At 31.0% G+C, this 23,002-nt stretch overlaps 2 protein-coding genes across 5 annotated transcripts; one reads left to right on the top strand and one right to left on the bottom strand.

The window, feature by feature from the left end:
* Window positions 1-1,928: 1,928 nt before the first annotated feature.
* LOC105833107 (probable phospholipid-transporting ATPase IF) lies at window positions 1,929-22,561 on the bottom strand. 4 transcript variants are annotated; one of them, XM_012674556.3, is made up of 21 exons: window positions 22,297-22,561; window positions 21,403-21,679; window positions 9,824-9,922; window positions 9,377-9,631; window positions 8,892-9,026; window positions 8,430-8,579; window positions 8,018-8,313; window positions 7,611-7,825; window positions 7,027-7,313; window positions 6,543-6,722; window positions 6,247-6,394; window positions 5,929-6,071; window positions 5,487-5,726; window positions 4,772-4,914; window positions 4,466-4,625; window positions 4,069-4,377; window positions 3,699-3,885; window positions 3,440-3,585; window positions 3,077-3,180; window positions 2,743-2,965; window positions 1,929-2,259 (listed from the first exon to the last, which is right to left on the bottom strand). In XM_012674556.3, the coding sequence occupies exons 2-21, from the start codon at window positions 21,403-21,405 to the stop codon at window positions 2,206-2,208; spliced, it is 3,477 nt and encodes a 1,158-aa protein (XP_012530010.2). In that variant the 5' UTR covers window positions 21,406-21,679; window positions 22,297-22,561; the 3' UTR covers window positions 1,929-2,205. The 4 variants fall into 4 exon arrangements, with proteins under 4 accessions (XP_012530010.2, XP_012530011.2, XP_036144000.1 ...); XM_012674557.3 differs by lacking the exon at window positions 8,892-9,026 and having other exon boundaries at window positions 22,297-22,559; XM_036288107.1 differs by lacking the exons at window positions 9,824-9,922; window positions 21,403-21,679; window positions 22,297-22,561 and having other exon boundaries at window positions 8,892-9,067; window positions 9,377-9,469.
* Window positions 10,610-20,239, top strand: LOC105835682 (2-oxoglutarate dehydrogenase, mitochondrial). Its single transcript, XM_028190806.2, has 15 exons — window positions 10,610-10,865; window positions 11,199-11,317; window positions 11,398-11,679; window positions 14,999-15,209; window positions 15,307-15,484; window positions 15,611-15,726; window positions 15,808-15,947; window positions 16,139-16,284; window positions 16,498-16,687; window positions 16,774-16,995; window positions 17,065-17,341; window positions 17,842-17,927; window positions 18,144-18,464; window positions 19,265-19,549; window positions 19,820-20,239. The coding sequence occupies exons 1-15, from the start codon at window positions 10,664-10,666 to the stop codon at window positions 20,018-20,020; spliced, it is 2,976 nt and encodes a 991-aa protein (XP_028046607.2). The 5' UTR covers window positions 10,610-10,663; the 3' UTR covers window positions 20,021-20,239.
* Window positions 22,562-23,002: the final 441 nt, after the last annotated feature.

Raw genomic sequence — 23,002 nt, 5'->3', positions numbered from 1 at the left:
ATTTTATAATGCTTTTGTAGTCATTTGCAACTTACGGATTTCGGAAGGTAGTTGATCTGTGATTCGCCTTTTAATATTTCAAGTTCGAGACAATCTCAGATATGCATTGAACGATAAATAAACCGGACGATCGTTTTTGCAACCACGTTTATGTGTTACATGTCGGCATGTTGATGTAGAACTGTCAGCACCAGTTCCTTATGCATTATTTCTAATACCACTCGATCGATTGCATGTAAAATCGCGTGTATTATACCGGTGGAATATTTGTTTTATGGAATAGAGACCTTTTTGTCGCAGTCACCGTGTTCACTTTGATTCTATTATCAAATTGATTACGCAATATTGCATATATCACTGAACGTACGTACAATGATTACGACTAGCTGAATTCTACTATGTACAACTTCTTTTTTCTATTCTTTTGAAATCATAGTACTACATGTCTGTAATTCGTACATTTTAGCGAAAGAGATACTGCAATGGATAGCACAAAGGCGTGGCAGGAAGAGGAACAAAAAAATATCGATAGGTGAAGATAAAATAACCTAAGATAAGATTACAATGAATTATACTTAGTGGAAGGGGCTTGATAAAGTTGAGTAAAGTTAACATATATGCATAAGAATATCTATGTAAATATCCGTCGAACGTAAAACTATCTCTTGATGCATAAGTAATAATTATATGCGCTCTATATATCAGGTTGACGCAAAGAATTTCATATTTACTAAATAAAATTAAAAAGCAAATTTAGTAGAAACACAAAATTATTACTACGGACTTTAATGTATCTTTTCTTTATTAAAAAGAATTATTTAATATATAAATAATTGAGATAGAGAAATCCTTCTTTCTTAAACTAATATGTACACAAATAATTTAAAATAGCGAAAAAGAAATAGAAATTACCAATTGGAAATGAAAACTGTAGCTTGTTTATATTTAATCTACGTTTATTTATATTATAAATAAGAAAAAGCAGACATTGTGTAAAATTGCATATTGTTCTTTATATAAATCCATATTAAATATTACATGTATAATACATATATAAATCTGTACACATACACTGACTGTAAAGCATACTTAATATTTATAATATATACAATTCATACTCTTAAAGTTATACATTAAGAAACATTTTGTATATTTCAAAAATGTACAATCTCTTAAGAAATTGTTTTGTTACAATCACAGATTGTGCAGAATGTAAAACATTTAATTTTAAAACTACAGTATAACGAAAGATCTATTAATATATCCACTCTCACTATTTAATTGTCATACTACTAATATTGCAATAAATATTTCATACAAATATTTAGTCACTCTTCTTTTATATATATAAACTATTTTAAAAATAATAATTTAAAAATAGTTTTATTGAATAAAAGGATCTTATCGCACTCTTTTGTTTAAATAAAGTTTGTTAATATTTGTTGCACTGTTAATTTTGTTAAAAGTATTACGCATTTGCAAAGTAAATTTGCAAATAATTATATAAATTATACTTGCGAATAATAAATTAATAAAGTTACAATTATGATTGAACGTGTATTCGCAAACAGATATATATACATTATATATTACATTTGTTTATGTATTATAATATATACATTATATATTACATTTGTTTATGTATTATAATATATACATTATATATTACATTTGTTTATGTATTATAATATATACATTATATATTACATTTCTTTATGTATTATGATGCGCAGCTACTTATCTTTGTACAGAAATTAATTTTAACGACTAGTATCTCAGCGAACTATAATAATTTGCGCAGATCATGTCTAGCTCAACATTCACGTAAAAACATTTCTTTGTTTTTTATTATTAATATTAGTAATATTAATATTAATATTTTATTATTTTTATTTTATTTATTATGTTTTTTCTCAAATATTGCAATAAAAAATAGATGTATAAAATCTTTAAGACTTATTTAAAGTTTGTGAAATTGTTAAAACATGCTTCTATTAACAATGTTAATTAATTAGTAATGGAATCTTGACTGATCTTAGTATATCAAGTAACACTGACGCTCATTTAATATGTGATATAGTTGTATCAGCAACTTAAATTGTATCTATGAAATAAATCATAAATGAAGTACTGTTCCAGATAATCATTTTTTCATTTATCTGGATAATACTGAAGCATTAAAGTGACTGCCTTTCCAGTGTATTATTATTTAGTCTTCTGTAACGAAAGGCTACCTCTCCATGGAAATACGCGATTTCTCTGGTAACAAATTATATTTTTTTAATAATATTGAGACTAAAATATTACTTAAATTATTATTTTTTAAAATAAAATTTGTGGTAAATATATGTATGCATATATATAGTCTACTTTAATTGGTTTAAAAAATCGAGTATCTATATCTGAAAGACTGTATTAAATTTAAATATTTTAAATATTTAAATATATAAGTCAAATCAAGGAAAATAGTTCATAATCAACAAAAGTTCAGTTAGCAGAAACTTAACACTTAAGGTTTAAAGTCAGTCTAAAATTAAATGTGAATAGTAGTTGATCGTTTTAAAATAGATTTTACGTATTTAAGCATACCACACATTATCAAGTACATTCTGTCTGTGGTCAAGTAAGTCTGGCTGTCGCTTTTGTAAACAGATTCATTTATTTCTGGAACTCTAAATATATTGTTGGCTATATATCTTTTAAAAATAATGCTAATTGCATGAATTACATTTATATACGTACTATTTGCGAATTGCGTTCGTTGTTATCATCGCTGCAGGTTACAACTATTACAGGAGGTTCTTCGTTTCTACGAAGAATCTTCAGTGGCTTGTACGTAACATTATACGTCATCCATAAATAATCAGGTATTAAGCAAGTAATGATGATGAATACAGTAATTAGCCAAAACGAGGGCGATTGTAATAATTTTTGAAAGACTCCGTACATATCGCCATCATATTTTCTGAAAAGACGCGAATATGAGTAAGAGATTTAGTGGATAGGAATAATTTTTGCTTGTAAATACACATATGATCACCATAATTTTTTCGAACGTTGCAAATTTTGTACTTACGTATATATCACTGAATAGACAAAAGTGCTTCCGAAAAATACTAATTCAGATATCACTACGCTTAAAACGAGCGGGATTGTCCAATATAAACTGCGTAACAATATCTGAAACAATATCGTCAGCAAAACGAGTAAAACTATTGAAACATTTGCCAGCGATTTATTAACGAATTATATATTACACGAATAAAAATAATGGATATAAATTTTCTGATTAAAAAGATCAAAATAACCGAATTATTCGGCTATTAAAGAAATTTAAAAGGTATTTAATTTTATATTAAAATATTTTGCGTTGTCAGAGTATATAAATATAACAATTTTAATTTACAATTTTAATTGTACAAACAACTTCGTGACGTACCTGCAGATTTGCCAGTAAAGTAACTATGTGACAAATGCATGTACTGTAAGTCCATTGATCAACGGACGTGTTATCGTATAGATACGTAGGATTGATATACGTCACAGCAAATACTGTAAAATACGTTACGCTTGTATGCCACAATCCTAAAAATAATTTGTTGCAGTTAGTATCTGTTGCATTAAAATTTTTTATATAAATAGCTTACAAAAAGAAAAATATTTATTAATAATAAAATAATATTAATATGCGTACAAACCTAGAAACATCCACGCTACGAATTGTTTCCTTGACATCAAATAATTGTTCCTATTCAATTTATACAGGTAGGGACGCTCCATAAGTTTCTTTGCATCGTAATTTTGTTCCAGTAGTCCATACATTACTATCGGAACGGACGTAAATATTAAGTTGTATGCCATTAGAAACATACCGTCATAAAGTTCCTATAAAAATATGTTTTTATATAAATTCTTCAACTATAAAATACAAATATAAAGTTAAATTATCTCCTTCTTTATCGAATATACAACAATATAAAAGAAATTATTACAATTTACATGTTGTGAAAATAAGATTGGGATCTTCGATAAAGGAATATTCTACATAGATAGCGGCGCTGTTTTTACCTGCGTAGAGAAACCATTGTGTATGCCGAACAACACCTGCGGCGTTATGAACACCACGTTCTTGTAAAAGAAGAACTGCATCAGGATACTGATGCGTAAGTAATACCAATGCCCGTGCACCAACAACGCTTTTCTCAGATATTTGAACTTCGTGAAGGCGAAGTCGGCGGATATAGACGCCTGGCGACCCTCCTTCCCCAATATTCCGATACCCACGTTCGCTTCCTGTATCATCGAGACATCATTACCGCCGTCGCCGATGGCCGCGGTGTGAGGACGTTTTCGTGCTGTTTTTATCAGATGCACAATCTGCCGAGATAAATGATATTTAATATTCTTAATGATTTTCTTGCGTCTTTGTATTGCAGTGTTTAAGAAAAGCGGCTAAATTTCAAACCTCGCTCTTTTGCAGAGGCGTCAGTCTGCAACATACAACTGCCTCGCAGGCCATTCCGACGGATTTAAATAATTCTGGACAATTTCGTAACGTTGCCGCTATGCTGACACCGTCTATTATCAATCCGTATTGCTTGTACGGTTCTAATTTTACTTTCCGACTGTAAGATATAATTTATATATTTATTTATTTGACTGGATCAAAATTCTTGTAAATTACTGTGCGGAAGAAACAAATAATAGGGATTGCCAATAGTTCACAAAAATAGAAAATATATAAAATTTTGGATGTGTAAGCTGCACTTACTCGAAAGTTGTGAGAATCAAGAAGCAAGTTTGCCCCGAGCTCTCATTCATCAGTCTTAGAACCTCGGTACCTTTCTTGAAGTGGCCGCACAGAAAAGCGATGTTCTCTGCAGTTTCTGCCTTATCTCCGGTAAGCACCCATATCTAAAAAAGTATGTTTGCGATTTTCCAAAATTAATTTAATTAATTGAACTAATATTTAGGCTTTGATAATTCAATTAAAACGTGAAGCATATTAAGCTGATAAGAGCCAGTACCAGATGTGTGTGTGCAATTTAATTTTTTATTTATTATTAAAAATGTTTAAACGCATTGCAACGCAAACGCAATCTAATACATCAATATACAATGCGCCTTTACGTTTTAATTTAATTAATCGCATTCACCAGATCTACTTTTAATACATATTTTTAAGAAAGTATTTTAATTCACAAACATTTTGTGTATTTTACATTATACTCCGTATAATGTAAAAATCTTTGAAAAAAAATATAGATGTTTAAATAATAATATAAAAATTATCTAAGATATATAATAATATATAAATAACGTATTGAAATAAAAATATGCAAAGATAATTAAGTTAATCTCTAAAAAATTACAAAATCTAAAGTATAGCTTAAAAAAAAATCGACGATAGATATTGATATTTGAATACGTGCGATGTGGAAAAAGTAAAGATTCCTTTGGCACAAAGGCGGTTGCAATGAACTAACCTTGATTCCAGCGACTCGTAAGCATTCCAAGGTCTCTTGCACCTTGTCCTGCAAGCGATCCTCTACCGCAGTTACTCCGAGCAAGGTGAGCCCGCTTTCCATAAGATTGTACGCGCGCGTTATCTGCGTCTCTCTCTCCGGACCGATTATCTGTCTGGCCTGTTCGATGTTCTGTATCAGGCTCTCGTACTCGGATTGGCTCATTTTTTTGAATCCCACCACTAGTGTTCGCAAACCTCTCTGAAAATTAATAAATTTTGATAGCATCTACAATGAAAGATATAATTGCGACAAGTAGGCGAAAAAGTCTTAAAGAGATGCTATTTTGTGCATAAAATTTTTTGCTCAAAATTACCGAGAAGGAAAAAGAAAAAATTCTCAACAATCTTTAACTTTAGCCTCTACCTTTAGTTCTGCGATTATCGCAAACGGGATAACGAACCATAGAAAAATCGGTGACGTGGATGGCGGCCTCTTGTACGGTTCCTTCAATTATCAATGGCATGACAGCCGAGTCCGCACCTTTGCAGTACAGCCAGATATCTCCCGACGAGTCTTTGACTATTACTGACATCCTCTTGCGTTCTGTTCAAGATACGAAATATCAGCGCCATTATAAAGCTATTAAAACTATATCGGACTAAAATCTTTAAGATTGAAATTTGAATATATAAAATATCTCATTGCACAATCCAATCTCTCATTTTAATTATTGCTTGATGTTAATTTATTCAGCTCTGATATATTTGAGATTACGTACCGGAACTGAACTCCAGTATCTCCAGCTTCTGGAAAACGAGATTGTTCTTGTTGATTTTGACATGCATTTCCTCGTTAGTATTCTTTTCTAAAATGATTCCACACCTGGCACTCGCTTCCACTAATGCCTTTTCATCTGCCGACGCCGCCTGCCATATGTCATACGTGTTTGTACATCTCTTTACACGGATTTAATTGCGTTTGTTTACGTTATCGTTTTAGATAGAAGTCATTAGCGGGCTTTTATCGGGAAACGCGGGACCTCGAATTCAACAATTACGTAGCTGATATTTTTACCTGATACTCCGGTAGATCTGGATGCATCATCAACGAACTGTTGACCCTCGTGACTTTTTTTAATCTGAAGCTCTCGCGAAATTGAGTGCGTCTGGCGACGATTTCAGGTCTCAAGCTCGGCGGCGCAATCTGGACCACGTGGCATACTGCTATGCTTATCATAAAATGCCAAACGTTACCCTAAAATTGTAAAATTTTAACTAAACATTGCATTCATTATTTATACTGATACTAATACACAATGTACCGTTCTTGATTATTATTATTTTATTATAATTATAATTATTATATTAATAATTCAGTATTTATTATATTAATAATTGCCGCCAAATATTTACATGGTAATTAATAACTATAATTTCTCTTTTATAAAATTACATAGCATAAAAATCGATAATTTCTTGTATTAATTATATATAAATTATTCTTCCGATTGAAATAGTAATATTATAATCTCTTTAATAATAATTAGTATCTCTTTTACCTCCCATGACGACAGTTTGGTGGCTTCTTCTTCGTTTCCATTTGGTGGCAACAAGTAAAGATTTCCGTCGCAATCTTTCTCCATATAAACATTGCCGTCAATTGAACAGCGTCTGAATATCATCAAATTTTCAGTGAGCGTGCCAGTCTTGTCGGTAAACAGATACTCGACCTGGCCAAGTTCCTCGTTTAAGTCTGATGAATTGGCGATCGCCGGCTGATCGTTGTTCTTGTCGTACATATCCAAGTCCCAGCCGAAGAAAAAGGAACCGAGAAACTTTTGCACTTCTGTTGACACGCACGTAAATCTTCATCGAGATTGTGCAATCTTCTTACAAATATCTTTGTCTTATAAATATAAATGTCTTTAGACGGAGAGAATTTTTTCTTTACTTAAAATCGTGGTAATCGTGCGATAATATGACTTGGAAGAAATTTATTATACGTTTTATAAAATGTATTAATTTTATTAAAAAATATATTAATTTTAAATATTTCACAAATAATTTCTAAATAGAATATTAATATTAAATATAACTCTAACAGTTACAAATAAAATGAAACTCTGAAGTATAAATAAATTACCTGCAGTGACGTACAGTGATATCGGCACAATGTAATTAAATAACATAAGAAAGCTCAGAATATCCTCAAGTAACGACATAAAATTTATTGTAGGCTGTGGACCTAAATAACTCTCCCATTCTTGGTAGGATTCTATGTATAGCTTCAGCATGGTACATATCAACACTTCAATCAACAGTATCACGAGATATACCATAAGATACTTATTGATAGATCTACAAATGATAACGTTCGGATAAGTAACAAAATTGAACTGCAGATTATCTCCAGATAAAAATATTTATTTAAGCCATTTGCAAATCAAAAGCGGTGATAATAGAACAAAAATCCGAACGAGAGCTCAACAGATGCTAAATAGCGATATCGGTCAAATTATTATGTCATAAAATAAAAGTCTGAATTCTTACTTCTCGGCAGTGGAGAATTTATTACTGACTATCTTTGAATTGAGCGACAATTTTGTGTCCTGCCCGGTGTAAACCGCGCATCCGACTACGTACTCGGTGTCCTTCAATCTAGACCCGCGTAGCACAAGATTCTCTATTGTTAAATGCCCACTAGTCGTTTCGCTGCCGTCGTTAATCTCGAGTTTGCCGTGAAAGGTATAAAGATTCGCCATAGGTTCTTGGCACGTAATCGTCGCTTGCATCGCCGCTATATGCGGAAGCGGTATCGTTGAAACCACTTTCGGAACGTGTAGCATCTTAAATTATAGCAAATACATTATGACGAGAAATATTTTTATTTAAAGACGTAAAACATTTTATGTACCAGATCATAAATTTTTCCAATAAAAAATGCAAATGTAAAAATAATTACCTTCAAATTTGTTTCACCATCGAGATTGGACGTCGTGACGTAACAACATCCTGGAGTCTCGCTGTAAAGGAGGACGATGTCACAAGGTACATCCTCGTCCCGAGAGACTTTCACAAGATCACCTACCACTATTTGCTCGCAATATATTTCCTGTAACATATTGTATATTATTTATGCGTGACTTTAGGCTGTTAGAAGATATCCTAATTTTACTTCAACTTCCAATTTAGAGACAACAATGAAAATGTCTTATGGCAGACATATAAACTATAAATATATATTTCATAAATATATTTTAGAAATCTTACAGGAAATATAAAAATATATATTACGTTTCGAAATTAAATGTCAAAACTTTGAGAACGGATCGATATAGGAGATTGATAATTAAGAAGTCTTTTAGAGATTGGCCTGGATTGGCTTTGGAGAAAATTTATTTTTATCAAATCCATATTTTTTTACCCCCAAAAAATCCAATGGTGTTAGATCAGATGATGACAAAGGTATTGCTTCTTTACGTCCAATCCATTGTTGTAGATAATTTTTGTTCAGCCAGGATCGAGTAGTTTTACCATAATGAATTGGATACCCGTCGAGCTGGAACCACATTTTAATCCGTTGTTGCAGGGGGCTGTTTTCTAAATAATTAGAAAAATTGTGTTCCCCCAAAAATCTGTAAATCTGGCTGCATTTAATTTTTTAGGTAAAAATAAAAACTCTTTATTTATCTTTTTTAATGATTTTCTCCAAAACAAAGCAAAAACGTGCAAATCTCTAAAAGACTTTTTTAGTTTGTGGATTCTTTACATGTTCCTAAAATTTTAATATTTAATCCGTGAACGTGTATAGTAAATATTGTAAACATGTATTTTGTTTCTATTTTATTAAATATTAGTAGATCTTTAAAATTGGGATGTCGAAATTAATAGACAACACGCGTGACGAACCTGCGTACATTTGTTACGGATGACATTAACTAATCTCTGATTATCTCGTTTATCCGTCTTGTAGCGTAGATAATCTTCATATCCCTGTTTACACGCTGTCACTAGTGTGACAAATGCCAAAGGTAAGGCACTGGTTAGCGGTGAAATCGGCGATTCTATCGAAAGCGCGATTAACAGAGTGATCAGGAAATAAAAGTTTGCCACTCGCCGAAATTGCTCGAATAAATTCTTTGGAATAAAGTTCCATATCGTATACTGCAAATTAAATAAAGATAAATGCGATTATTATTGTGCTACGATATTTTTAGATGAGTGTTCTTGGATTGACAACAATTATTTTAAATTATCAATTAAACGTCGTCAATCGATTACTTGCGTTACCTGGAATTTGTAATCGTTAAATCTTTTAAACATATTATAAGAGATAAAGGAAATAATAAAAAATACCTTATAAGATTTGACTTGATTGCTAATGAAGTGCCTTTCCTGTGTATTAGAATTAATCTTCACGACTCTGTGGTCGCTAAGTGCCGAGGATGTTGTACCCTGTAAACGAAAAAGTGTTAGGTTAATTCAAATGTAGTTGTAAATTGGATCTGAGCAAGTTAAATTCTTGTTACAACAATGTGGAGATAAAAAATTTTATGAAATTTTTAGATACTTATTTATTAATCAAATACTTAGATTTACTAAATTATACATATAAATATAACATTATAATAAAATCTTCAAGATAAATTTATGTATTTAAAAAATAATAATTTTTTAAAAATAATTTAAAGAAATAATATATTTTGACAAAAATTTACGTATAAGACGCTTCTAAGGAATTTTCAAGTAATGTAGAGATGTGAATTTCGTTTCAAGTCTCTTTCGAGTTCTTATCTGAAACGAAGATCAATCGCGAATCTAGCTACTATGATATGATGTAGAAATCAAAAGGTTAATCATACGATGACGTAAAGTAATATCGCGCATAAAATTGTTCGCTCGGTCGGTTTGTGAGATCGCATCTTCAAAATTTCTCGGTAGTTTAAAATAAATTCTCTCACACGTTTTACCCTCGTTTGTGTAGCGGCGACAAATGGAGCAATGTACGCAAAAGCGCAACGTTATCGGAGCGCACAATCCATCGCGTCGTGTTTGTACCAACAATTTACACATTATTTTTACTCGAGTTGGGGAAAGCCTAAGTGTAGACAAATTATTAAGCAACTTTACAAAAATAACCCGACGCGCTGTAAACACAATGGTGACAATGGCGACGGAAAGGATAACGTGCTTAACATGATCAATAATCAGTATTTGAATCACATGTATAAATTGTGGCTCAAGGATCGAAAATCCGTGAACTCCTCTTGGGATTCATATTTTAAATTGTTCCATGCAAAAAGCCCTGAGGACTCTCGCATCAAGTCCAGTTCGACTCGCGTCAGTACGTCTCCTAAGTTAGTAGCATCGAACTTAGGAGGAGGGCAATCAGGCAAAAGTGAGTTTTTGAATTTGTTTTGTGAGAGTTTGAATTTGATTACAGTCATTTCCTAGATTGATTAATCTCATTCAGTCGATATAATTAATATTAAAATTACAATATTAATCTAAATTCTAAATCATAATTTATATAATTTAGTTTAGAATAATAAATTAATGTTACCATGTATAGAATAAAAAATTTAATATTATATTTATAATATCACGTTGTATGATTGTAGAGAGAAAAATATTAATATAATAGCAATGTTTAGTTGTAGTACATTACAAATATATTCTGTGGATCAATTATAAGAATTACCAATCAGATTTTTGGATAAACGTTTAACAGAACTGTTGTTTGTGAAAGAGCCCAGTGGTGGAGTTCGAGGAAAATCAGATAATCAGATGCAAGGGGATCAATACATAATCAGCGCACTCGATATCAATGCTACAATCCGAGCATATCAAGTATCTGTTCCTCGCGAAATTCTTGGATCCCCGTTTTTACATCCCTGTATATTGACCCTTATTCTTCTTATTCGTCTAAGGCACGTGGCCACTTAATAGCCGACACCGATCCGTTAGGCATACAGAATCCGGAGTCGGCGGAGCTGCAGGGTACCGCGAATCTGCCACCCGAGATCGTGGTGCGGCAGCATCTCAAGGGGATGACGGAGGCTGATATGAACAGGGAATTCCCTCTCGCGCCCTTGACCGTTATCGGAGGAGACAAGAGCAGCCTGCCGCTGCGGGAAATATTGACGAGGCTCAATAAGATTTACTGCGGTCATCTGGGTCTCGAGTATACATACATTCATGATCTCAGTATGGTACGTTTAATGCGAATTAAATTTTTCAAAATTAATTGATCAAAAGAAGAGATAAATATTTTTTTTATTTTTGACTGGTAATAAGAGAAAGGACCAAATAGTGTTATTCACCTTACAATTTTCTAAATTTTATTGATTATGATTGGTGGAAATGAGAGGCCACTGTAAAATTAGTAAAAATCATACTAATCATATTTGCAAGACGTAGTTTTCACATACAAAAGATTGTATTTAAACATGATATCTTACGCTTTTATAGTACATGTTTATAGATAGATTAGATTATAAAACTGCTGTCTATATTGATTGTACTAACTACATCCGGTTAGATGTAAGTCCAGTTAGATAAAATATTTGTTTGAAATCAGGTTTTAACTTAATAATTAATATAAGCCCGTGTGGAAATTCATCTAGGCATGCCCTATTTAATATTGGCGCCATACGGGCGTTACTTAAACATCCAAAATAAAGGCTTTTCAGACTGAAACCTATTCAGGGCTTATTCAGGGCCTATTTAGGATATTTGAACTTGGGCTTGCCTGAATTGGGCCTGGTTTAAATTTACAACTTTTTCCCCAAGATTCACAGTTAGGCTTGCCCGGTTACAGCCCGTATAAAACCTAGTTTGAAAGAGATGTTTGCTCCAAAACAGTTAAGTTTGCCTAGTTATAGCTTTTTTTCTTAATTTTTATATTTTAATTATTTTAATATATTAATTGTTAGACTTAAATATTTCAAAGTAACATACCGTTTTCCATGTCTGATAGACTGAAGTAATTAGCTAATACATTATTTATAAAATCTATTATTTTATTGAGTTTGTTGTCTTCTATGTTTGGCTTTTAAATAGATCGTAAAGAAAAACAAAAGTTTTAAATAGAATATTAATTGCAAATAACCGATATCAGACTCGTAATATGTTTTTGTAAGATTTAAAAAAAATACCATTTCTGTATTACAAATACTGATATCTATTTCGATTGATTAAACGATACGATTATATGTATAATACATAATGCATAAAATATAATAAATAATTGATGTATTTTAAAATTGTTGTTTTTATTTATTTATTAAACATAATAAATTGGGCAATGATATATCCTGTAGTTTTGGCCCAATTTATTTTACATATATAAGCCCAACTTAAACATAATTAATCATCTAATTAATCATTTGAACGCTTCAAAGTATTAATGTTAATAGATTGCAATTTCCATCAAATTATTAAGGTTATGGAAAAAGACAAATTTAACAATGAAATTAATAGGTAAATAAATTAATGCTATTTATTTTTAATATATTTTGCAAAATTTAACTGCTTTTATAAATAATATAATTGCGTCAGTTTATAACATATACAGTACAGGGAAATTAGACTCAGAAACCACTGTTTCGAGAAAAAATAAGAGGCACTTTTATTGCAGATTCTTATTCGGAAAAATCATACAAACATATTAAACGAAAATTCAACTCGGAAAAAGTTGTAAATTATTGTGTAAACAATGAAAGAAGGTGAAAATTTTCGTTTTTCGGCAATAAAAAAAAATTTATTACTGTTAGCAAAAAACAAAAAATATAAGCTTATAGGTATTAAAAATATCTATTAAATGAGCCGTCGAACGTTCCAATTGGTTTATTTTTTAAGGAGAAACAAATTAAAAACGGCCAAAATTTACCTTTTTTTAAATTGTTAATAACAAATGAACAAGTGATGGCAAATTCTTGTAATAGGGCTTAAATAGTAGCAATTACTATTCTCTAAAAGTCTTGAAAATTTTAGCCCAAAACATTCATAAGTTTTGACACAAAGCTATTTTTTAATTAATTATTTTTTAATTTTTTAATTTTTAATTAACATTGTTTACACAATAATTCTCAACTTTTTCCGAGTTGAATTTTTGTTTAATATGTTTGTATGATTTTTCCGAATAAGAATCTGCAATAAAAGTGCCTCTTACAATTTTTTCTTGAAAGTCTAATTTTAATTTTAATGTACTAATAAGTATATATAGACAATAACAAGTACCCAATATCAATAAGTCAATTGGCTCAGTAGATAGAGTACAAGTTTTGTAATCCTAAGGTCCCAGGTTCAAAACTAGCAGCGGCAAGTTTTTAATTATTTAAAAAATAATTTTATAAATAAATGTAAAATTATTTTTAAAATAAAATAAGTAAATAAATAAAATTAAATTAAATTAAATTAAATTAAATTAAATAAAATAAAATAAAATAAAATAAAATAAATAAATAAAATAAAATAAAATTAAAATTAAAAGTAAAATTAAAATTAAAATAAAATTTAAAATTAAAATTAAAATTAAAATTAAAAATTAAATTAAAATAAATTAAATTAAATTAAATTAAATTAAATTAAAATAAAATAAAATAAAATTATATTGATATTATATTATATTATATTAAACAAAATAAAATAAAATAAGTAAAGTAAAATAAAATAAAATGAAATTATATTATATTAAACAAAATAAAATAAAATAAAAATAAAACAAAGTAAAATAAATGAAATTAAAATTAAATTAAATTTAAATTAAAATAAAATTAAAATAAAATAGATTAAAATAAAATAAAATTAAAATAAAATTAATTAAAATAAAATGAAAATAAAGTAAAATAAATTAAAATAAAATAAAATTAAAATAAAATAAATTAAAATGAAATTAAAATTAAATTAAAATAAAATTAAAATAAAATAAATTAAAATAAAATAAAATTAAAATAAAATAAATTAAAATAAAATAAATTAAATTAAATTAAATTAAATTAAATTAATTTAAATTAAAATAAAATAATTTAAATTTAATTAATTAATAAAAATTTGTTTTAAATTTAATATGTACTGTTAATAAAAATAATAAAAATAAAATGTTTACCTTATTATAATACTAAACAATTTTAGTTTGGTTTAAGCTAAATTTTTATATTGGCCCAAGTTTGAAAACCAATGCCCTAGATTAAAAAGCGGGACAAATCGATATTGGACCAAAGTAGGCGTCTTAACTTGGGCCTCAATAAAAGTAAGGAAACCTAACTAGGCCCTGATTACAACCTAGGTAGAATTTCCACACGGGAGGATACAAGTCAAAAACGGAGACGCAAAAAATATATCAAAATTTAGATTAAAAAGCATGAATCTTTGTGTCGCGTAAAAGTTTAGTTACTTAAAGAATTTTTTATGTCAGTTAAGACATAAAATTTAAAGACTGTCGTTTAAAGCAATTTTTATAAAGATTTTTTTTTTTAAAAAAGATATATAGAAAAAAGATATATAAAACTGAATCGTACATTTTATTAGTTGGATTGGTTGAGGGAAAAATTTGAGATACCAGGCGCCTGGGAATTGCCCGCAGAGCATCGGAAATGGACTTGGATGAATATCATGAGAGCTGTGACTTTCGAGAATTTTTTAGCAAAGAAATACGGAACGGAGAAAAGATTTGGGTTAGAAGGTTGTGAATCATTCATACCATCTATGGCGGAATGCATGGAAACATCAGCGCTAAATGGTAACTGAACCGATTTTCAAACTAGGTTTTGGTTTAAGCAAAGTTCCAAAGCAATTTCTGAGATAATGGTATCTTTTATTCTTTATATATTTGTTAGGAGTTGAGACTATAGTTATCGGTATGGCACATCGTGGTCGTTTGAATACCTTGGCGAACATCTGCTTGAAACCGATGAGCCAGTTGTTCACTCAGTTCAACCCGATTGCTCTCGAGGGATTCGGTTCAGGTGACGTAAAATATCACCTCGGAACGCACTCGGAGAAATTATTAGAAAGGTGAATTAAATCATCAAAATGCAAAATCAATTTTAATATACAAACGCATTGACATTTAAACTTATATACTAAGAGATTTGTATACTAAGTTTAAACATCATATTTGAATTATTGCAACTTTTGCAGGACTAAGAAAAAAGTGCTTCTTGCGATAATGGCGAATTCTTCCCATCTGGAAGCGATCGATCCGGTCATAGTCGGTCGTATTCGCGCCGAGCAAGTTGAAAAAGGTGATGCGAAGCGTACGTATCGAAAACCTATAATTTATCTTAACAGACATTTATTATATTAGACACTTTCTTTAAATAAATCGGCTTTTTCAGACGGCAAAAGATCATTGGCTATACTGGTTCATGGTGACGCTGCTTTTGCCGGCCAAGGTGTTGTTTATGAAACAATGCATCTTACCAATCTACCAGAGTACACAACGGGTGGCGTCATACACATCGTAATTAACAATCAAGTAGGAATAACAGGTTTACTTTAATAATTGCTCAATTGTTTCCTAAATTTTGCCAACACCGGTTAATTAAATTGAATTTAGGTAAAATTATATTGTTTTCTTTTAAACTTACTTTTCTAAAAAAAAAAAAAAAGAATTATCAAAATAAATTAGTAAAATAATTTGTTTAGAATATTTGTTAATGATTCTAGATTGGCTTCACAACTGATCCAAGATATTCACGATCTAGTGCACATTGTACGGATGTCGCACGTGTTGTTAACGCTCCCATTTTTCACATGCATGCTGACGATCCTGATTTAGTGACTTACTGTAGCAAAGTGGCCAGTGAATATCGGTAAATTGTGATACTATTCAATTTTTATTCTTTTTATTTTTTATTGTATTATCTCAAAATATTTTTAAAAATAATTAGAACTCTTAAATGTTGACCCAACTGAAATTTAAAATTTGTTTACAATACAATGTAAAATTTATTCTGTAAAAATTATGATTGCGTTAAACAATGAAAAGAATTAAAATAAGGAAGCCGCATATATTTATCCGCCAGGGCTACCTTTCATAACGATGTAGTACTAGATATCGTTGGATATCGAAGAAACGGACACAACGAAATGGATGAACCAATGTTAACTCAACCACTCATGTATAAACAAATAAAAAATCATCCTAGTGTTCTAACCATATACAGCGACAAACTGCTTAAGGAGGGTGTGATAACGGAAGCTTTTGTAAAAGAGGTTGTGAAAGATAATAATTAGCCTTTTTTAAATTCTTGCCTTTTAATTCTGTCGCTATACATGCGCAATTTTTCTTTTCATCACAGGAAATAGAAAAGTATGTGAGCCATTGCGAGGAGGAGTTCAGGAAAGCGCAGACCATCAGCTCGATGCAAATGAGCGATTGGCACGACCTGCCCTGGACTGAATTCTTCTCGAATCAAACTCCGAAAAACAAGATATCGCCGACCGGTATCGACATCGCGACCATTAAGACGATATGCAGTGCCATATCCACTCCTCCGAAGGATATCGAGGCGCATGTTCAAGTTAGCTGCAAGGCATACGAGTTACACCGTATGTATTTGTCGTTTGGACTGTCTATCAAATGCGTTTAGGTGCTGAGGGCGATGGACAGACGAGCGAAACTTATGGAATCTCGACAGTTTGACTGGGCAATGGGAGAGTGCTTAGCCTTCCTCAGCCTGTTGAAGGAGGGTCACCATGTCAGACTCTCCGGACAGGATGTTGAGCGTGGCACCTTCACTCAACGAATACACATCATTCACGATCAGAGCAAAGACAAGACCTACAAAAATATTCTGCACGACGTTTTTCCGAGACAGGCTCTGTACACCGTCACGAACTCGTCGCTTTCGGAATACGGCGTGTGCGGTGAGAAGAAATTAGCTAGTCATTAGTTGGCTGTTATTCCATCGTATCCCTGTCAATAGCAATCTATTTCTGCCGTGCTCATATCTTATTCACGTCTTATCGATAACACGTTCATTTATTTCACTCTACTGCTGTTTTACGAAAGCAGAGCAAAAAGTCATCAAGACATCAAAATGTGGCATGAAAGTGATCTGAGAATAATAATTAAAAGTTATTAGTCACTTTTTAATTAGTCACAATTTATTTTAACATTATTGTGACTTGTTGTTCCATTTGGGTAAAGTCTAGTTTAGATATCCAACAAATTAAATCATTAAATTTTTACATTCAGAGAAATTTCAACAGTAAATTCAAGACAGATAATATTATAGCATTTGCTAATAAGATAAATATAGACAGCAATATTGAGGTTTACAATTAGCGCGTACTAGAGCTTTATTTAATGAACAACTTATGATAGTTTATGATAATTAATATTTTACAAATGTTGGCAAGAAAAGGATTCGAATTGGGATACTCGGCTTACAATCACAACACTTTGACACTTTGGGAAGCACAATTTGGCGACTTTGCCAATAACTGTCAGGTAACTTTAATGGTTGTGTTTTATCTTCTCCTTTGCAGAGATTTGATTTTCTTACTTTATTAATTTTTAATTTTCGAAGCCAAATATCTCGATAAGTATTTTCCTTTTAATCAAATTTCTTAAAGTTAAAGTTAAATAAAGCGCAAATTTTGTGTAGGAATAATCGCAATACTTTGTAAAAATATCTGCGACGTGCGATTCTAAATTGTTCTTCAGGCCGTATTAGATTGCCTGTTATGTTCCGGGCAAACCAAATGGGGCAGACAAGTAGGATTGGTACTGTTACTGCCGCATGGTATGGAGAACCAGGGGCCGGAGCATTCGTCCGCGAGGTTGGAGAGATTTCTTCAGCTGTGCGACGACGAATGTACTCACGTGCCCGGAACGGAGCCCGGTGCTCCCGCCGGTGAGACCGTCAAGCAAATCATGACGAGACAGCTTTTCGAGATAAACTGGATCGTCTGCAATCCCACGACACCCGCCAATCTGTTTCATCTTCTACGCCGGCAGATATTAATGCCGTTTCGCAAACCGTTGGTTTGTTCATACTTTATTTACCCGAGGTGTAGCTTCCGTTGCGAGTGTCATGAGGCGATATTTTTAAAAATATTCACTTTTATTTTTTAAAGGATCTATTTTTTAAATATAATTTATATAAAAACAGAAACAGCATCACTAAAATGCGTCACTAGATATTTTCTCTTTTTTACTAGTAGTATTTTTTTCTAAATTTTATATATTCGGAGACATAAAAAATTGGATAAATAAGTTTTATAAAACTGAAAATATTTTTTTGTCTACACGCGGTACATCAGATTGTTTTGCATGATTCACAAATTATTTTATTACGAGATTGTCTTACACAACTTGCGAAATGTTATATTATGGAAGACGATAAGATTCTACGATACGTTCACGCACTTGAGCAGACTATACTGAATACTCAATGCATACTGAGGAATATATTAACCATTGCTACATTATTCATTCTCCCATTTTTTACTGATGTATATTACAATATAATAGCAAAAACTGTATTAAACGCTACATTTATCAATTCACGATTATGTCATTTATGTTGTTTCTCAAGTACAATGTCAATCTTTTATTTTTATAGCATTAAGATCTCTATTGTCGACGATCATTTCATTGATTCAATCTTTTCATCATCTTTTTTCTGAGATATTTATTTCATCAAATTCGCTTTTAAAGTTTAATGGAATGTTTTAAGACCTATTTGTTGTGATACGTGACAATTTGTTTCAATTTTTATATTCATCCATAATAATAAGAAAAAGTAATAATCTCAAATCTAATTTTGCATAAATGCTATTTAGGTTATTATGAGTCCCAAATCATTGCTGCGTCATCCAATGGCAGTATCAAATTTCGAGGAGATAGGACCAGGTACAAGCTTTAAACACGTTTTGCCGGATCCTTCAACAAAGACCGGAAACGTGAAAAAGGTGTTACTCTGTACCGGAAAAGTGTACTACGATTTATTTGTCGAGCGACAGGAACGACAATTGGAAGATAAAATAGCAATTATTAGAATCGAACAACTCTGTCCTTTTCCGTATCATCTCTTCGCAGAGGAGATGGCGAAGTATCCGCGAGCAAAAGTAAATTTTCTATTACGATAACATGTTTATCGCATTGATATTTACATTAATTGATTTGTTTGCATTTTATAATTTAGCAAATGGAATTTACTTGAAAAAAACAATTTTGCTCAAGTATCTAAAAATTTAGAGAAACATGCATTTTTATTAGAGTTACAAAATTTAGTTGAGGTATACATCAAATCTGAGGCATATAAAAATTTAAACATATTTGTTTGTTGGTAACGATTAAAAGATCGTTTTATGCATTATGTATTTCTGTATATGCAGATTATGTGGCTGCAAGAGGAGCACAGAAATCAAGGCGCTTATTTTTACGTGAGAGATAGAATAGCCTTAGCCTTGGGTATTCCATTGGAGGAGGTGAAGTACGGCGGCCGGCCTGCTTCGGCCGCGCCAGCGACCGGAAGCAAGATTATTCATAAAAATGAACACGATAACATGATGGCAATGGCGATGAAGCTCGACTAGTTTCGTAAAAATTGCCACTAAATCTCGTGTCAAAGACACAATTTTCTCTTCTAAGAAAACAATCGTATGTTGTGAGAAAATGTACTTGTATCGTGCAATGTGTTGTAAAAAAATTGGATAAAAAAGAACCATTGTCTGTTGTTTTAGAATGTCTATCATGCGAGAAAACAGTTTTGCCAAGATATATAAAATTTTAGTTAGATCTGAAAATAATTGTATTGGACTATGAAAATAATTATATAGGATGCTAAAACACAATGATAAATATTATAAAAAGATTTAATATTTTAACCAGTTTGAGTACATAAATTAATTTAAGGGACCAACGAAAATACTTTTAAATATATATTTAGGTAAATTTTTAAATACTAAGCAAACCGTTCTTTTCGTACATTCGATTATTATTGTATACCTATTTATTTAGTTCATAAGAAATTGCAACTTGATCACTCACCAGATACACATATTCGGCTTTTTTCCATGTCGCGCACGAAAGAATTATTCTATTCAAACAATTCCACATTACATTTTTGTTTTTTATCGCGCTTGAAAGACTTCCTAAACACGAGTCGCAAGGACGTACGATACGGGACTAAAGTTACACGTTGATTAAGTCAGGGAGTTGTTAATTATCATCGTAGAAAAAATTTACACCTTGATCAGAGGCCACAGTTGTTAACAGCTTAAATAATTTCATTTACTGGCTAATAGTGATCTTATTGTTTTCGCTTTAAAATGACATTATATAGTCGTCATCGTACCAAAATATCTTTTTATACATAATACAAATACAGATTGCCTCGGATTTAGCGAGCAGTAAATCCTTTGTAAAAAATCTGCAGATATGGATTTGAAAAGGAAGTTAAAGGAGTGGTTGATAAGCGTACCGATAATCATCCGTCTTTATCAAATTTTACTTTAACACGCCCGGCGTTTCCAATTGAAGCGTCTGTTATTCGTTCGGCGAACTTTAATTATCGGAATTAATATTGACTGTTCTTAATCGCAACTTTTCTCAGAAGATAGTCGATGTGATGTACTAACATTACGTAAATGCTATTACAATGTCATTGTTGAAGAAGTTCAAGTTTAATGTCTTTGCAAATCTTAATAAATTATAATACACACTGCAAGTGAAAAAAAAAACGGGTTTTTTTAAGAGGAATGATAGACCGAGGCTTAGATTATATGATTTATCGTAGAATCTGCTTTCATCCGAAAAATTTCATAATACCATGCTAATTAAAGCTGTTTAGATAAAATATTATAGTATAAAATTAAACCTTTTATTTTAAGAAAATAGAGACTTTTTAAGTGGAGACTTCTCAGGTATGAGAAAAAAATGTGCTTTTTATATGTAACATATCTTAAAAATATCTTACCATTTCGTTGAGTTGACGATGTTCAAAGCGACGCGTGTGGTTTCAGCAACAAAAGGAAACGTGCCACTTGATTGGTTGTGCTTTCTCTTTTTATTTTTACACTTCCACTCTGATAATAAAAACACTGTTTATCGTACATTCATTGTATCTCTTTAAACTATTGCCAAATAAAAATATTCTCCGTGACACAATGTCCTAAAATCGATTCAATCGTTATATTTGATCCTCTTATAGCAGTTCTTCGCTAGCGTCTAGGTAATTGTTCATGTGGCATGCACTGTAAATAAATTTGCTTTCCTGAATAATTCATGCATGGAGAAGATACATTTTTACTGCATACATAACAAGTAGATGGTAGTTGTGGCAACATTCGCGTAAAGTGATATAGATAAATTAACATTAAAAGTAATGTCAAATAATTATTTTGATTAACTAAAAAATAAATAATTATTTTAATTAACAGTAATAAATTGTTGATAAAAACTTTAAATCGTGATATCATAAAATGTATTAACAAAATTTTTATTCCTATTACTTTTGGCGGATCATAAATTTGAAAAAAAAGAACAAGCAAATGCTGGCTAGATTAAATTAACTCAAAGTATTTAGTGACGGTGTCGTATTCCTCTTCAAAGAACAGCGAGTTAATTTTATCTAAATAAGAGTAGAGACGTGGATAGACGTGTATGGTTTATGAGTTGTAACGGAGATAAATCAAATTGGTTTGACATTAAAGAAACACAAATCAAATATCAAAGATAGAAAGACAACAATTTTACAACAAGTGACAACGATGATCGATTGCCGAGCGATCGGAAACGAGGAAACGTCCAATGCTATTATTCTATCTGTGTTGTTATGATAAAATTTGTCTCTTTTTCTTGCTTTACTCACCGATTTTTTTTCTTCTCTCTTAGAACGCGGTAGTGTTCGATGCTAGTATTTTTAATATGAGCAGAATACTCGAGTATCTGCTATCTGTCGGCAAAGGGAAACCGATACTGAAAATACTGTCAACCGTGACAACGGATAAGAAAATCTTTATCAAGTGATACGCGTACCCACCTTCGTATCTTTTATTAATGATCGCGAACAGGACAGATAAGACGGTGAAAAAAAACTGTTCATCGTCCATTTCTACTTTTTCGTTGATACCGGTCGAGTTCTGATTAGTAGGAGATAATAATTAACTCTTTCTTCGTACTGAATAATTTAAGCGATTACACACCTAGATAAATAAAAAGAATCAATGGGAAAAAAGGAGAAAAAGATTGAGAATTATATGGAAATATATGTCCAGGAATCGATAATTCATTAATAATAAAAGTAAAAAATTATGTAATTGATAACTTTATCCAAAATCTTAAAAGCATTTTTCTAAAAACATTTTTTGAAAATAATAATCAATAGGCTTCAAAAATCAATCGATTGATTAAGCTGAAATTTTACATAGATATTTTTCACATGACTATTAAGATTTTGTCATAAAATTTCTTTTGTAAACGTTCTTCTGCTTTTTATTACAATTTTTTTCTAAATAAATACTTGAATAAATGTAGAATACAATGTGACAAAAAAATTTATGACGATAAGTGCACTT

Source organism: Monomorium pharaonis, chromosome 6 (assembly GCF_013373865.1).
Source record: "Monomorium pharaonis isolate MP-MQ-018 chromosome 6, ASM1337386v2, whole genome shotgun sequence".
In the NCBI taxonomy this organism is placed as follows: Eukaryota; Metazoa; Arthropoda; class Insecta; order Hymenoptera; family Formicidae; genus Monomorium; species Monomorium pharaonis.
The sequence above is the reverse complement of the archived record's forward strand: the minus strand, read 5'-3'. Positions and strand labels throughout refer to the sequence as shown.

Bases quoted from the DNA above. Each gene is read 5' to 3' on its own strand.
- LOC105833107 (XM_012674556.3), bottom strand. The intron at 9,632-9,823 runs GTATTTTTTATT...TTTAATTTGCAG, and splicing joins ATCAAGTCAAATCTTATAAG to TATACGATATGGAACTTTAT. The intron at 3,181-3,439 runs GTACGTCACGAA...ATATTGTTTCAG, and splicing joins CTTTACTGGCAAATCTGCAG to ATATTGTTACGCAGTTTATA.
- LOC105835682 (XM_028190806.2), top strand. From the start codon at position 10,664: ATGATCAATAATCAGTATTTGAATCACATGTATAAATTGTGGCTCAAG. The intron at 10,866-11,198 runs GTGAGTTTTTGA...AACGTTTAACAG, and splicing joins AGGAGGGCAATCAGGCAAAA to AACTGTTGTTTGTGAAAGAG. The intron at 16,688-16,773 runs GTTGTGAAAGAT...TTTTCATCACAG, and splicing joins CGGAAGCTTTTGTAAAAGAG to GAAATAGAAAAGTATGTGAG.